Below are 14,565 nucleotides of genomic sequence, written 5' to 3'. Positions count from 1 at the left end.
CATTTCATCCGATTATATGGATGACAGACAGGGATCCTTCATTACATGGATGACAGACATTGATCCTTCATTACATGGATGACAGACAGGGATGACAGACAGGGATCCTTCATTACATGGATGACATACAGGGATCCTTCATTACATGGATGACAGACAGGGATCCTTGATTAAATGGATGACAGACAGGGATCCTTCGTTACATGTATGACAGACAGGGATCCTTGATTAAATGGATGACAGACAGGAATCCTTGATTAAATGGATGACAGACAGGGATCCTTGATTAAATGGATGACAGATAGGGATCCTTGATTAAATGGATGACAGACACGGATCCTTGATTAAATGGATGTACACGCCCTCATTTTCAGGGAACTAAGGGTTGACGATGGGGCCCCGTCGTTCAACCAGTACCCAGGTTCCAGCCAATGAGAAGATGGTTTTGGCAATCGCAGAGGTGATGTGGGTACCACTCGCCCATCTGCCCTTGTCATTCCCATTCTAGAGCTGGTTGAAGCACGATCTGCTCTCTAGTGGCTTCTATCCTGCCTTGCTTACCGTGGAGTGCACTAATACCTATTGTTGTACATAGTGTATATAGTGTACATACTTCTGTTCTAAATTGGTGAAGGATAATATAAGTCAAAAGTTTTTCTGCTGTGTTTATTTTGCTCCCTTTACACCCAGGATAACAGGTCTTTGGGTTGTAATAGATGACAGAGGGGAATCCTTCATTAAATGGATGACAGACAGGGATCCTTCATTACTTGAATGACAGACAGGTATCCTTGATTAAATGGATGACATACAGGGTTCCTTGATTAAATGGATGACAGACAGGGATCCTTCATTACATGGATGACAGACAGGGATCCTTCATTACTTGAATGACAGACAGGTATCCTTGATTAAATGGATGACATACAGGGATCCTTGATTAAATGGATGACAGACAGGGATCCTTGATTACTTGAATGACAGACAGGAATCCTTCATTAAATTGATGACAGACAGGGATCCTTGATTAAATGGATGACAGACAGGGATCCTTCATTACATGGATGACAGAGAGGGATCCTTCATTACATGGATGACAGAGAGGGATCCTTCATTACATGGATGACATACAGGGATCCTTCATTAAATGGATGACAGACAGGGATCCTTCATTACATGGATGACAGAGAGGAATCCTTGATTAAATGGATGACAGACAGGGCTCCTTGATTAAATGAATGACAGGGGCTGCTGGCCAGCAGCAGCATTAACCTGGTTGATCTGGATAGTCACCAGGCGATCCTGGCCCATAGCCGGGCTCCGGAAGTAATAAGACTCTTGAAACTCATTAGATGTTAGGGAACCTTCATTATATGGATGACAGGAAGCCTTGATTACATGGATGAAGGGAAGCCTTGATTATATGGATGACAGGAAGCCTTGATTATATGGATGACAGAAAGCCTTGATTATATGGATGACAGGAAGCCTTGATTATATGGATGACAGGAAGCCTTGATTATATGGATGACAGGAAGCCTTGCTTATATATGGATGACAGGAAGCCTTGATTTTATGGATGACAGGAAGCCTTGATTATATGGATGACAGGAAGCCTTGATTATATGGATGACAGGCAAGAATCTATAATTTAATGGATGACACGTATCCTTGATTATATAGATGGCAGGTATCCTTGATCTTATGAATGACAGACAAGGATCGCTGATTATATTGATGATAGGGATCCTACCTGGAGGATGTTCCGGGGGTCATCGCCCCCGCGGGCCAGTCCTTGACGAGGTCGCCCGCTGTATCAGTGATCAACCAGGATGTTCTGCTAGCCGCACGTAGTCCAAAATACGAACCACAACTCGGCTGGTCGGGTACTGACTTCAGGTATCTCTCCAGGTCCTTCTGAATGTAGCCAGGTAATTCCCCTTATGCCTGATGGGAGGCTGTTGAGCAGTCCTGGGCCCCGGCCACTTATTGTATTTCCTCTTTGTGTACTAATGGCGCCCCTACATTTCATTGGGGGCATGTTGCCCCGTCTACACGGTCTTTTGCTTTCGTAGTGAGTGATTTCTGTGTGCAGATTTGGAAGCAATCCCTCTAAGATTTCCCTGGTATAGATTATGATGTATCTCTCTCGCCTGCTCTCCATTTAGTACAGGCCAAGAGACTCCAAGCGTTTCCAGTAATTAAGATTTTTTGATGAAGCTTATATGTGCAGTAAAAGTTCTCTGTACATTCTCTAGATCTGCTTTTTACCTGCCTTGATTGAAGGTGTCAGTGTGCATCAGTATTCCAGCCTAGAGAGATCCAGTGATTTGAAAAGGATCGTCAATGGCTCTGCATACCTTCGTTTGAAGGCTCTCATTATCCATCCTATCATTTTCCTCGCAGATGTGATAGTGATATTGTTGTGATCCTTGCAGGTGAGATCCTCTAATTTAACACTCCCAGGTCCTTCACACTACTTTACCGCTCCACTGTGTGATTAGAGTTTGTAGTATACTCACTTAAGCTATTATTACCTCCAGTTTTTCATAACGGAGAAGTTAAAATTTGTCCACATTGAACATCATATTGTTTTCCGTTGCCCACTGAAAAACCTGGTTTATATCTGCTTGGAGAGATACCGTGTCCTCAATGAATGACATTCTCATGCAGATTCTAGTATCGTCTGCAAAGCATGATTAATATGTGTACTGCTAGTGAAGACTGGTATTCTAAATGGGAGGAGAATGAAATTAGTCCTGTAGCTTTCATGGCCACTTATGTACTCGTATCAGGGGTGACATGTCCAATGGGCACCTGATGTTTGAAGCATTGATGGCCAAGTGAACTAAGGCGTCTCGGAATTTCAGCGAGCTTTTCACGAGGAGTGCTAAAGGATTGGGGGTTCGATTCCCTGCCAGTCATTTTCTTGTTAATAATTTAAAACCACTCGTTCCTTGATGCCGTACGTGTAACTAGTTACCGGTCTAATTCGAACGGAAAAGTCGTCATAGAATTTCATTCAACTACGTGCGGGTTATTTGTGTATATAGTTATTTTGTGTATAGTTATTTTTGAATTTACAGTGAATTCACTCGTGACGAGATTTCCATATTAAATATTTTGAACTGTTTATAAGTGTCTTTTTACATACGTTACTGGAGTAGGTATTTGACGATGCCCTCACTGCCCTACCGATGTCTCACAACTTAGGCTGATAAATGTCAACACTATACATGTACTCCGCCTTTTGTGTTGGAAGAGAAAAAGGAAACTTAGCTAGGATTTGTTCCTATTATGTTACTACCATGATGGAAAAGCTGGTACAGCACTAATGATATATTTAGTTTATCTAAATGAAATAGTGATGATGTATAATGATATAATAATTTATTACGGGAAAGTTTAATTATGGAATCGTGAATCTTTTGCTTCTGTTTGAATCACCATAAATTCTTCCTGTCACTGACTATGGGGGAGGTCTGTTTGTACTCGACAGTCTGTGTTTGCAGGGTTTGAATTATTACTTCTGGCACCAGAGGGGGAAGTGCTCACTCACTATGCGCCGTTAGGATTTACCACCGGCTCTAGTGCACCCAACCCCTGGATCTTCCCAGAAGTTCAAATTGCCTTCAAGCAAAGCCTTGCCTCACTTTTCAACTAGCAATGACAAAAGCCCGGGTAAACAGCTAGCTTCCTGCAAGCAAAGATTATCAGATCGACGTTGAAAGGCGTGGCAAATGTCGAGGGCGCAACAGAGAGTGAAGTCTCAACAAGGAAATGACTTCATCAGATAAATATATATATATATATATATATATATATATATATATATATATATATATATATATATATATATATATATATATATATATATATGTATATATATATATATATATATATATATATATATATATATATATATATATATATATATATATATATATATATATGAGAGAGTGGGTGAGATGTTATCAACAAATTTTGTTGAAAATAAGAAAAAGTTTTGGAGTGAGATTAACAAGTTAAGAAAGCCTAGAGAACAAATTGATTTGTCAGTTAAAAATAGGAGAGGAGAGTTATTAAATGGAGAGTTAGAGGTATTGGGAAGATGGAAGGAATATTTTGAGGAATTGTTAAATGTTGATGAAGATAGGGAAGCTGTGATTTCGTGTATAGGGCAAGGAGGAATAACATCTTGTAGGAGTGAGGAAGAGCCAGTTGTGAGTGTGGGGGAAGTTCGTGAGGCAGTAGGTAAAATGAAAGGGGGTAAGGCAGCCGGGATTGATGGGATAAAGATAGAAATGTTAAAAGCAGGTGGGGATATAGTTTTGGAGTGGTTGGTGCAATTATTTAATAAATGTATGGAAGAGGGTAAGGTACCTAGGGATTGGCAGAGAGCATGCATAGTTCCTTTGTATAAAGGCAAAGGGGATAAAAGAGAGTGCAAAAACTATAGGGGGATAAGTCTGTTGAGTGTACCTGGTAAAGTGTATGGTAGAGTTATAATTGAAAGAATTAAGAGTAAGACGGAGAATAGGATAGCAGATGAACAAGGAGGCTTTAGGAAAGGTAGGGGGTGTGTGGACCAGGTGTTTACAGTGAAACATATAAGTGAACAGTATTTAGATAAGGCTAAAGAGGTCTTTGTGGCATTTATGGATTTGGAAAAGGCGTATGACAGGGTGGATAGGGGGGCAATGTGGCAGATGTTGCAAGTGTATGGTGTAGGAGGTAGGTTACTGAAAGCAGTGAAGAGTTTTTACGAGGATAGTGAGGCTCAAGTTAGAGTATGTAGGAAAGAGGGAAATTTTTTCCCAGTAAAAGTAGGCCTTAGACAAGGATGTGTGATGTCACCGTGGTTGTTTAATATATTTATAGATGGGGTTGTAAGAGAAGTAAATGCGAGGGTCTTGGCAAGAGGCGTGGAGTTAAAAGATAAAGAATCACACACAAAGTGGGAGTTGTCACAGCTGCTCTTTGCTGATGACACTGTGCTCTTGGGAGATTCTGAAGAGAAGTTGCAGAGATTGGTGGATGAATTTGGTAGGGTGTGCAAAAGAAGAAAATTAAAGGTGAATACAGGAAAGAGTAAGGTTATGAGGATAACAAAAAGATTAGGTGATGAAAGATTGAATATCAGATTGGAGGGAGAGAGTATGGAGGAGGTGAACGTATTCAGATATTTGGGAGTGGACGTGTCAGCGGATGGGTCTATGAAAGATGAGGTGAATCATAGAATTGATGAGGGAAAAAGAGTGAGTGGTGCACTTAGGAGTCTGTGGAGACAAAGAACTTTGTCCTTGGAGGCAAAGAGGGGAATGTATGAGAGTATAGTTTTACCAACGCTCTTATATGGGTGTGAAGCGTGGGTGATGAATGTTGCAGCGAGGAGAAGGCTGGAGGCAGTGGAGATGTCATGTCTGAGGGCAATGTGTGGTGTGAATATAATGCAGAGAATTAGTAGTTTGGAAGTTAGGAGGAGGTGCGGGATTACCAAAACTGTTGTCCAGAGGGCTGAGGAAGGGTTGTTGAGGTGGTTCGGACATGTAGAGAGAATGGAGCGAAACAGAATGACTTCAAGAGTGTATCAGTCTGTAGTGGAAGGACGGCGGGGTAGGGGTCGGCCTAGGAAGGGTTGGAGGGAGGGGGTAAAGGAGGTTTTGTGTGCGAGGGGCTTGGACTTCCAGCAGGCATGCGTGAGCGTGTTTGATAGGAGTGAATGGAGACAAATGGTTTTTAATACTTGACGTGCTGTTGGAGTGTGAGCAAAGTAACATTTATGAAGGGATTCAGGGAAACCGGCAGGCCGGACTTGAGTTCTGGAGATGGGAAGTACAGTGCCTGCACTCTGAAGGAGGGGTGTTAATGTTGCAGTTTAAAAACTGTAGTGTAAAGCACCCTTCTGGCAAGACAGTGATGGAGTGAATGATGGTGAAAGTTTTTTTTTTTTCGGGCCACCCTGCCTTGGTGGGAATCGGCCGGTGTGATAATAATAAAAAAAAAATATATATATATATATATATATATACACACACACACACACACTCACCCAGAGATGGGACACAGTAACAAGGGGACACAGTTGGAAGTTGAAGACAGATGAATCACAGGGATGTTAGGAAGTATTTCTTCAGCCACAGAGTAGTCAGGAAGTGGAATAGTTTGGGAAGCGTTGTAGTGGAGGCAGGATCCATACATAGCTTTAAGCAGAGGTATGATAAAGCTCACGGTTCAGGGAGAGTGACCTAGTAGCGACCAGTGAAGAGGCGGGGCCAGGAGCTTGGACTCGACCCCTGCAACCTCAACTAGGTGAGTACAACTAGGCGAGTACACACACACACATTCTTAGCCTTCCCCTCACTTCTCTTTTCCCACTCATTCCTAGCCTCTTCCCCCCACCCACCCCACACACACACACCCAAGAGGGCGGAGAACCAGGGGTCTGGTGGATGAACCCGGGAGGGAGGAACCTGGGACGGAAGATTAGATGTTAGAGCTCAAAAAAAAAGGGACACTTATGAGTCTATCCCTCTCGTCATGTCATTCACATATAAAAATAGCGCTGGTCATAGAACTGACCCCTGTGGGACCCCGATCGTCACAGGTGCCCACTGTGATACCTCGTCACGTACCTTGACTCGTTGTTGCCTTCCTGTCAGGTATTCCCTGATCCATTGAAGTGCCCTTCCTGTTATACGTGCCTGATTGTCAAGCTTTTGTACTAATCTTTTGTGAGGAACTGTGTCGAAGGCCTTCTTGCAGTCCAAGAAAATGCAGTCTACCCACCCCTCTCATGCATTTCTTCCGTTACATTGTCATAGAACTCCAGTAGATTTGCGACACAGGATTTGCCTTCCATGAATCCGTGCTGATTGTCTTTTATAAGCTTTTTACGTTAGAGAAGCTCCACCACTCTCCTCCTGATAATCTTCTCAATGACTTTACGTACCATACACGTCAGTGACACTAGTCTTTAGTTTAGTACCTCATTTCTGTCTTCTTTCTTAAAAATGGAGACTACATTTGCCATATTCCATACCTCAGGTAGTTTCCCATTTTCAGTGGATATGTTGTAAAGTAAAAGGACACAAGTGCAATTAATGTGACATTTTATTGTGGCAACGTTTTGCTCTCCAGGAGCTTTGTCAAGCTTGACAAAGCTCCTGGAGAGTGAAACATTGCCACAATAAAATGCCACATTAGTTGCACTTGTGCCCTTTTACTTTCCATATTGTCGGTAATTCTACCAACATTATTACAGTGGATATGTTGAAAATTGTGGTTAGTGGCACACACAGCGTCTCTGTTCCCTCTCTAAGGGCCCACGGAGAGATGTTGACCGGTCCCACCACCTTTCAGGTATCAAGGCTACTTAGTACCTTTTACACCCCCTACTCGGTTTCGTGCATTTCATCCAACATTTGTTGGTATATTCCTTGTTGGCATACCACTCTGTTCTCACCTCCCGGAGACGTTTCTGTCTCCACTGTAAATACTTTTTTAAGTCTCATGTTGAGCTGTGTGTGTGTGTGTGTGTGTGTGTGTGTGTGTGTAACTGATCAGTAATTAGATCCTAGAAAAACACCTGCCATCCAATGCTTTCTAAATAAAATTCTTATTTTCATCCAGTCAGTTTTTGTCCCGAGTGTAGATGTATTTCCTGTCTCCTGAAGATTTCAGTGGGAGAACCATCCACTTGAGCAGTAACTCATTAATGCATCGATTTGAATGCATTCAACTTGTACAGTTAGCAGGAACTCACCGTCTTGACGTGCGGAGTGTAGTATGTCAAGTAGTGTTTCGGGAATCCCGCGAAATACCGTGTGCGAGTCACAATGTAACACTCGGAACAGTTTGAGCGATGGGACGTGTGCCTCGACTCTGTGTGATAGTATCGTAACTGGTCAGAGGAAGTTCTTTCCTGCCCATGCTCTGTAAAGTGTCTGAGGAAGCTGTGAGCTGGTATCCGTGCCCACCCACAGCTGAGGCACTGTACTTTCGATGTTTAGGCTTGTAGTGAAGTGTTGGTAATATTAGGTTACTTAATATACATCTTAGCTCTATTTTAACTTATGTACTTATGCAAGAGATTGGTTATTAGACTATTAAGGCTTTATGATTCTATTAACATTACCATTAAGGCTGTTGGTAATGTAGACATGGTTGCCTGTCTGCCAGAGTATCATGTTACACCCTTCCCTTTACTCCCTCTCTAACTTTTTTCCACTGCCACCCTCCCATTCCCCTCAGGGAATCAACGAAGTTCTCATAGATGTATCATAGTGATGTTAGGAAGTATTTCTTCAGCTTTAGAATAGTCAAGAAATGGAACGAACTGGAGAATGAAGTGGAAGAGGCAGGATAGAGTGGACCTAGTAGCGACTGGCGAAGAGACGGGGCCAGGAGCTGAGACTCAACTCCTGCAACCACATATAAGTTATTATATAGGTTAGTACTCACACTCTCTGATCGATATCAAGACTCCTGAATTCTCCTCCAGATAACTAACGATGCTTCCCAGGAGGCAGTAACATGACCATCCAAGATTCATCACAGTAGATAACCTCAAAAATAATGAAATAAAAATCTGTCAGGACTTTACCGCGTATCCTTAATGCAGCCTCACTCACCCTTCTGCTAAATTAGTTGACTTTTTGAAAAAAAAAAATGTTAAAGATCGATAACCCACCACAGCATGGCACACAACCTCGTCTTGCGTGGCAATGTTTCCGTGCTTAGCTCTTCCATCCATCTTTGGTACCCAGAGACTGCGAGGCCGACTGTTGTACTTTACTGTTACAGTTTTTGACTAAACGGTTACTCAAGGTGAGGGTTCGTGCTACTCCCGGGAGTGACTCCTGTAAGAGGGAGGGTCCCCGTAGGACACTATTTTGAGTTTCGCATGTTTTATTGTTGGTATGGTCAGTGTTGTTCATGAGTGAATCAAAGCCCCACTTATGTGGTTGACCTCGAGGTGTACTCTCAGACGTCTGTTCCCGTGGAGGCCTGTCGCTTCCTTAAGGTAGTAATGGGTAACGTCACAGAACACATGTTCAAAAAATTTTTCCATCGCCAGAGCTTGTGTACAAATTATATACACTGTATACAAAGTTCATGGACAAATAAAATCAAATAGTGAAAATAGTTTTAGAGATAGCCTGAGAACACTATTCTACAACTTTAGCACACCTATACTATTATGAAGTGAGCAAGTCAGAGGCACAAGAAGGCCTGACAGTCTGAGGTGCTTCTTGGAGCCAGGTAACTTTTCCTAAGCCGCCAAACCTCTCAATGAATCGTCATAAGGCCATAGCACCTAGTTAACCACCCCATACCAGTGTGGGCAACTTATCTTAGATTGTAAACTAACCGTGTTTTTGACTGGCTAACCTGGAGTTTACCTGGAGAGAGTTCCGGGAGTCAACGCCCCCGCGGCCCGGTCTGTGACCAGGCCTCCTTAGGTCAGTGTCCCAGGATGCGACCCACACCAGTCGACTAACACCCAGGTACCCATTTTACTGATGGGGAACATAGACAACAGGTGGAAAGAAACACGTCCAATGTTTCTACTCTGGCTGGGAATCGAACCCAGGCCCTCGCCGTGTGAAGCGAGAGCGTTAACCACCAGGCCACCAGAACCACCCTAAGATAACATGTAGGAAAGTAGTTTTAGATTATGTGCACCAATTACAGAGTAATTGCCCCAACGGAGTGCTGAAGTAGCAGTACCTGTCACGAACACTCCTTGTTGCAATCGGTGCATCACACTGAGACCTTGTTGGTGTCCTGGGAAATGATTTGGCAGATGCTGAGGGGAAGACTGCTATGTAAAACTCGCTCTGTAGCAGTCTTCTGCCTTATTGAATTTGCCACATACGTCCTCAAGAAGAGGAAGGCCCAGCGAGACCTAGAACTGAAACAAGTTATACAGGGTTCGACAGAACATTGGTTTTCTGGACCTCTTTTAACAGGAACCGTCATTGTGAGATTAATGTCTATGAGAGGAAGATCAGACACACGTCTCACTCTTAACCACCTGTTTGCAGGTGCTTCTCCCACCCTCTGTTAAGCTTGTGGTGTGCAGCTGACTGTGAAACACATTTTCGACTGCTTGCTCACGACTTAAACCTTCTCGCTGTCCTTATGACTTTTATAATTACCGGGGCAAATGTTGGAGCCTTTACGAAATTTTAGGGGAGTATGACATTAACAATTTAAATTCTTTTAACCTGGTGTATGTTAATTATTATTTGTTACACATATTTATTTTTATTACCAAGTGCACTTGATCTGTCTAGGTAAAATTCTCTTCGAATTTCTAACCTACCTACTTACCATCACAACTACTGTCATTCACCAAAAAACCTTCACTTAGAAGAAGAACGTTCGAATGACGTTTGTGTCATTCGAACGGATCATTGTCAAATCACAGCTGAACGCGGAAAAAAACAGATAAAGCCTAAAAAGAGGACATGGGAAAAGAGAAGTAACAGGATATAAGTATAATTAAAAGTATTAAAAGCGCAACAGTGTTAATAGTAATAAGGAAATAGCAGTAGTAATGGTAATACAGGTGGTAAATGTAATATTAGAGTAGTAACAGCCGTAATATAATTAGTAATATTGAAAGAAGTGGTAGGAGAAAATAACTAAACAGAGGAGCATGGTAGGAGGGCAACTGGCCCACGTATTTAGGACAAAACTCCCCATCAAGGCAAAAGGCAGAATAAGTAAAGAAAATACCGAATACTAATGGCAAGGAAGGAGGGACAGCAAAAATTAGGTCAAGTCAAAGATTTTCTGAAAATTTTGAGCTTTTGACTACGTAATGGGAAGGGAGGCTGCTACAAAAACAAAGCCTGAACAAGTAATAATAATAATCTTTATTTATACAGGTATATGATACAACTTACACAGACATAGCTGACATTAGTGACATGTTATGTAGAAAGCCCCTTGTTATGCAGTGCATTTCGGGCAATTTAAGCTAATTTTGTCTCCAGGATGCTACCCACACCAGTCGGCTAACACCCAGATACCTACTTGCTGGTAGGTGAACAGGGACAACAGGTGTCTTAAGAAAACACGTTCTAATGCTTCCATCCGTACCTGGGATTGAACCACGAACCTCAATGTGTGTGAGGTTAGTGCGCTACCAACCGAGTTATGGGACGTCTCCATGTTAAGAAAACTGTGCATAAAATCTTCTTCATTTAGGCGACGTCTTTGAAGGCCAGAAGAAAGGTAGATAGTTTTAGCTCATTAAATCTGTCAGAAAGAGAGCGGCCAGTCTCACCGAAGTACTCGAGACAGAAAGAACAGAAAATGGAGTAGCCACCGAAAATATCAGTGACAAGTATAAACAAGATTAGTGTGAAAGGTATTTATTAGTCTAAGTTACAGCAAATTTTATATCTAATGGGCAGAGGGAGTTGAGAAGATTTTTAATATAGGAAATGTAAGGACAGCAAAGAACCGAGGATTTCACAGGGAATGTGTGTTTAAGAAACAAGAAAGTTCGCTTAGCAAGAGGGTAATAGTTTATGAAATCGGGAGGAGAGTCAAGGCGAGAGTACGAGCTGCGAAGAGTGGAAATTTCAGGCTAGGAACTTAAGAGTCACTGATGTGGAGGGAACGAAGGATGAGAGAAGCAAGAACACTTTTCTTCTGGCCTCCTCTGCCTTGTTTATCGCTCAGTTGTGATATAACAATGATCCAGGTTGGACCGAAACATCATCTTAAACGCCTGTTTTCAGTGAGTTGTTCCAGCCATGGTATAGTGACTGCATTCTTCACAACAGCCATTGACTGGTACCTGCATACCGCCACTATTACCACCACCACACTACTATTCTTCCCAATCTGTCACCGCTAACCTACACCTTCATCTCCGACATTCACCAGCACCAACACACTAGAGCAGCGGCGCACTTCCAACCACCACCACTGTCACCATACACTGCCACCACTAACCTTCCTCCCCTGCTCACAATAATCTGTGTTGGTCTCATTGCTTGCAGAATGACGCTGCCCGGGAGGTTTCACGAATTAAATATCCACTACGGTGTCTTCTTGGGCGGGATGGGAGATTTCACGGAAGTTTTCCTGGGTCTTCTTGATGACTTCCGCGGCTGCATGGATCAGGTCAGCAGCATTACCCTCTTCGTACTCTTAAAACAATACTTTTTGTTTAATACTTTGCAAAGGTTATTAGGTGAGTACCTAATGATTTATCAAGTGTTTAAAGCAATATACAGTGGACCCCCGCATAACGATCACCTCCCAATGCGACCAATTATGTAAGTGTATTTATGTAAGTGCGTTTGTACGTGTATGTTTGGGGGTCTGAAATGGACTAATCTACTTCACAATATTCCTTATGGGAACAAATTCGGTCAGTACTGGCACCTGAACATACTTCTGGAATGAAAAAAATATCGTTAACCGGGGGTCCACTGTACTAGTAATATTTTATATTATGAAATAAAGTTTAATATTTGGTTTAACAAGAGTTTAAATTAATACGTTTTATCTAAATGAAGCTTAATCAAGTTTCCTTTGCTTATTTTCCACTTCATTATAATACATTGCTAAACAGCTACAAAAAGTCCTGGTCACTAGTTCGGATTGAAACCTTAAAACAGGATTAAATAGCATCTTATGTTGAGCATCTTGCCATTTGCATCAGTTCCGTATTCAATTGCTTTGCAATTCCTGGGTACGATTTTCCTTGCATAAACCACAGAACGGGTGGGTGATCAAACCCACAGTAGGTGAATCCTAAAACTCAGAGACCAGTGTGTTAACCACTGGTCCAGCTACCTGTAATAGGATTTATCCAACTAGGTATATTTCTGTACTCCATAAGGAGGTTAACATGACACCACTGTGACCACAGATTCACATTTTTATAGACAAATCCCACAGTATTTGGGAACGTAGCAGTGGTGGTAGTAGCAGTGGTGGTAGTAGCAGTGGTGGTAGTAGCAGTGGTGGTAGTAGCAGTGGCGGTAGTAGCAGTGGTGGTAGTAGCAGTGGTGGTAGTAGCAGTGGTGGTAGTAGCAGTGGTGGTAGTAGCAGTGGTGGTAGTAGCAGTGGTGGTAGTAGCAGTGGTGGTAGTAGCAGTGGTGGTAGTAGCAGTGGTGGTAGTAGCAGTGGTGGTAGTAGCAGTGGCGGTAGTAGCAGTGGTGGTAGTAGCAGTGGTGGTAGTAGCAGTGGTGGTAGTAGCAGTGGTGGTAGTAGCAGTGGTGGTAGTAGCAGTGGTGGTAGTAGCAGTGGTGGTAGTAGCAGTGGTGGTAGTAGCAGTGGTGGTAGTAGCAGTGGTGGTAGTAGCAGTGGTGGTAGTAGCAGTGGTGGTAGTAGCAGTGGTGGTAGTAGCAGTGGTGGTAGTAGCAGTGGTGGTAGTAGCAGTGGTGGTAGTAGCAGTGGTGGTAGTAGCAGTGGTGGTAGTAGCAGTGGTGGTAGTAGCAGTGGTGGTAGTAGCAGTGGTGGTAGTAGCAGTGGTGGTAGTAGCAGTGGTGGTAGTAGCAGTGGCGGTAGTAGCAGTGGTGGTAGTAGCAGTGGTGGTAGTAGCAGTGGTGGTAGTAGCAGTGGTGGTAGTAGCAGTGGTGGAAATAGAAGTGGTGGTAGTAGAAGTGGTGGTAGTAGCAGTAGTGGTAATAGCAGTGGCGGTAGAAGCAGTAGTGGTAGTAGCAGTGGCGGTAGTAGCAGTGGTGGTAGTAGCAGTGGTGGTAGTAGCAGTGGTGGTAGTAGCAGTGGTGGTAGTAGCAGTGGTGGTGGTAGCAGTGGTGGTAGTAGCAGTGGTGGCAGTAGCAGTAGTGGCAGTAGCAGTGGTGGTAGTAGCAGTGGTGGTAGAAGCAGTAGTGGTAGTAGCAGTGGTGGTAGTAGCAGTGGTGGTAGTAGCAGTGGTGGTAGTAGCAGTGACAAGGAAGCAGCAGCAGTAATGTTAATTGTAAAACAAGTGGTAGAAGTATTAGTAGAGAATAGTAGTAATAGTCTTGACAGAATCAGTAACAGTGATAGAAGTGATAGTGTAAAATCCTACATTTGTGGTCAGAGTGAGATACAATAAGCTTTGTTAATAATGTTGCACATCGATCATCTGAGGAAGCACCAGAGCCCAAGGCGGTCTATTCATAGGAGAGACTTCGAGGTTGAAAGATGTTCCCCGTGAATCCCAGGATCAACCCGGGAGTAGGAGAGGTCATACTCAGCTGCACCGAGTGACTGCTTTAATTTTCCTAACGAAACATGGGGTTTATTTTAATTTGTGTTTGCTGATGCATTGTTCAGGCAGAAGAAAGTTTGTTTTCAACGGGACAATTGAATAACTGCTTGGTTGCACGGCAGTGATTGGTTGCATGGACAAGGTTTTTGCTCTACGAACAGGGCAGCTGCAAGTATTTGCAAGTTGCCGATTTGTTCAGTGTTCTTCAGAAATCTGCATTACTGTGATTTGGGGTTGAACAATCAGAGCAAGAGTGCTGGTAAGCCAGCAGTTGCATATCACTGATGATAGTCAGCACCAGCAAGCCAGAGGATGCTTACTGTTTGAACGATTTT

The 14,565-nt window shown here is 43.0% G+C and overlaps 1 protein-coding gene across 1 annotated transcript in view; it reads left to right on the top strand.

The window, feature by feature from the left end:
• Window positions 1–14,565, top strand: part of LOC128689813 (chondroitin sulfate proteoglycan 4) — a 375,987-nt gene that overhangs the window by 212,041 nt on the left and 149,381 nt on the right. The window contains exon 4 of the mRNA XM_053778303.2: window positions 12,024–12,147. Coding sequence (XP_053634278.1) covers window positions 12,024–12,147 — 124 coding nt within the window. The remainder of the gene's footprint in view (window positions 1–12,023; window positions 12,148–14,565) is intronic.

The sequence above is a fragment of the Cherax quadricarinatus genome, chromosome 22 (genome assembly GCF_038502225.1).
Source record: "Cherax quadricarinatus isolate ZL_2023a chromosome 22, ASM3850222v1, whole genome shotgun sequence".
Lineage (NCBI taxonomy): Eukaryota > Metazoa > Arthropoda > Malacostraca > Decapoda > Parastacidae > Cherax > Cherax quadricarinatus.
This window is presented reverse-complemented; position numbering and strand designations above follow the sequence as displayed.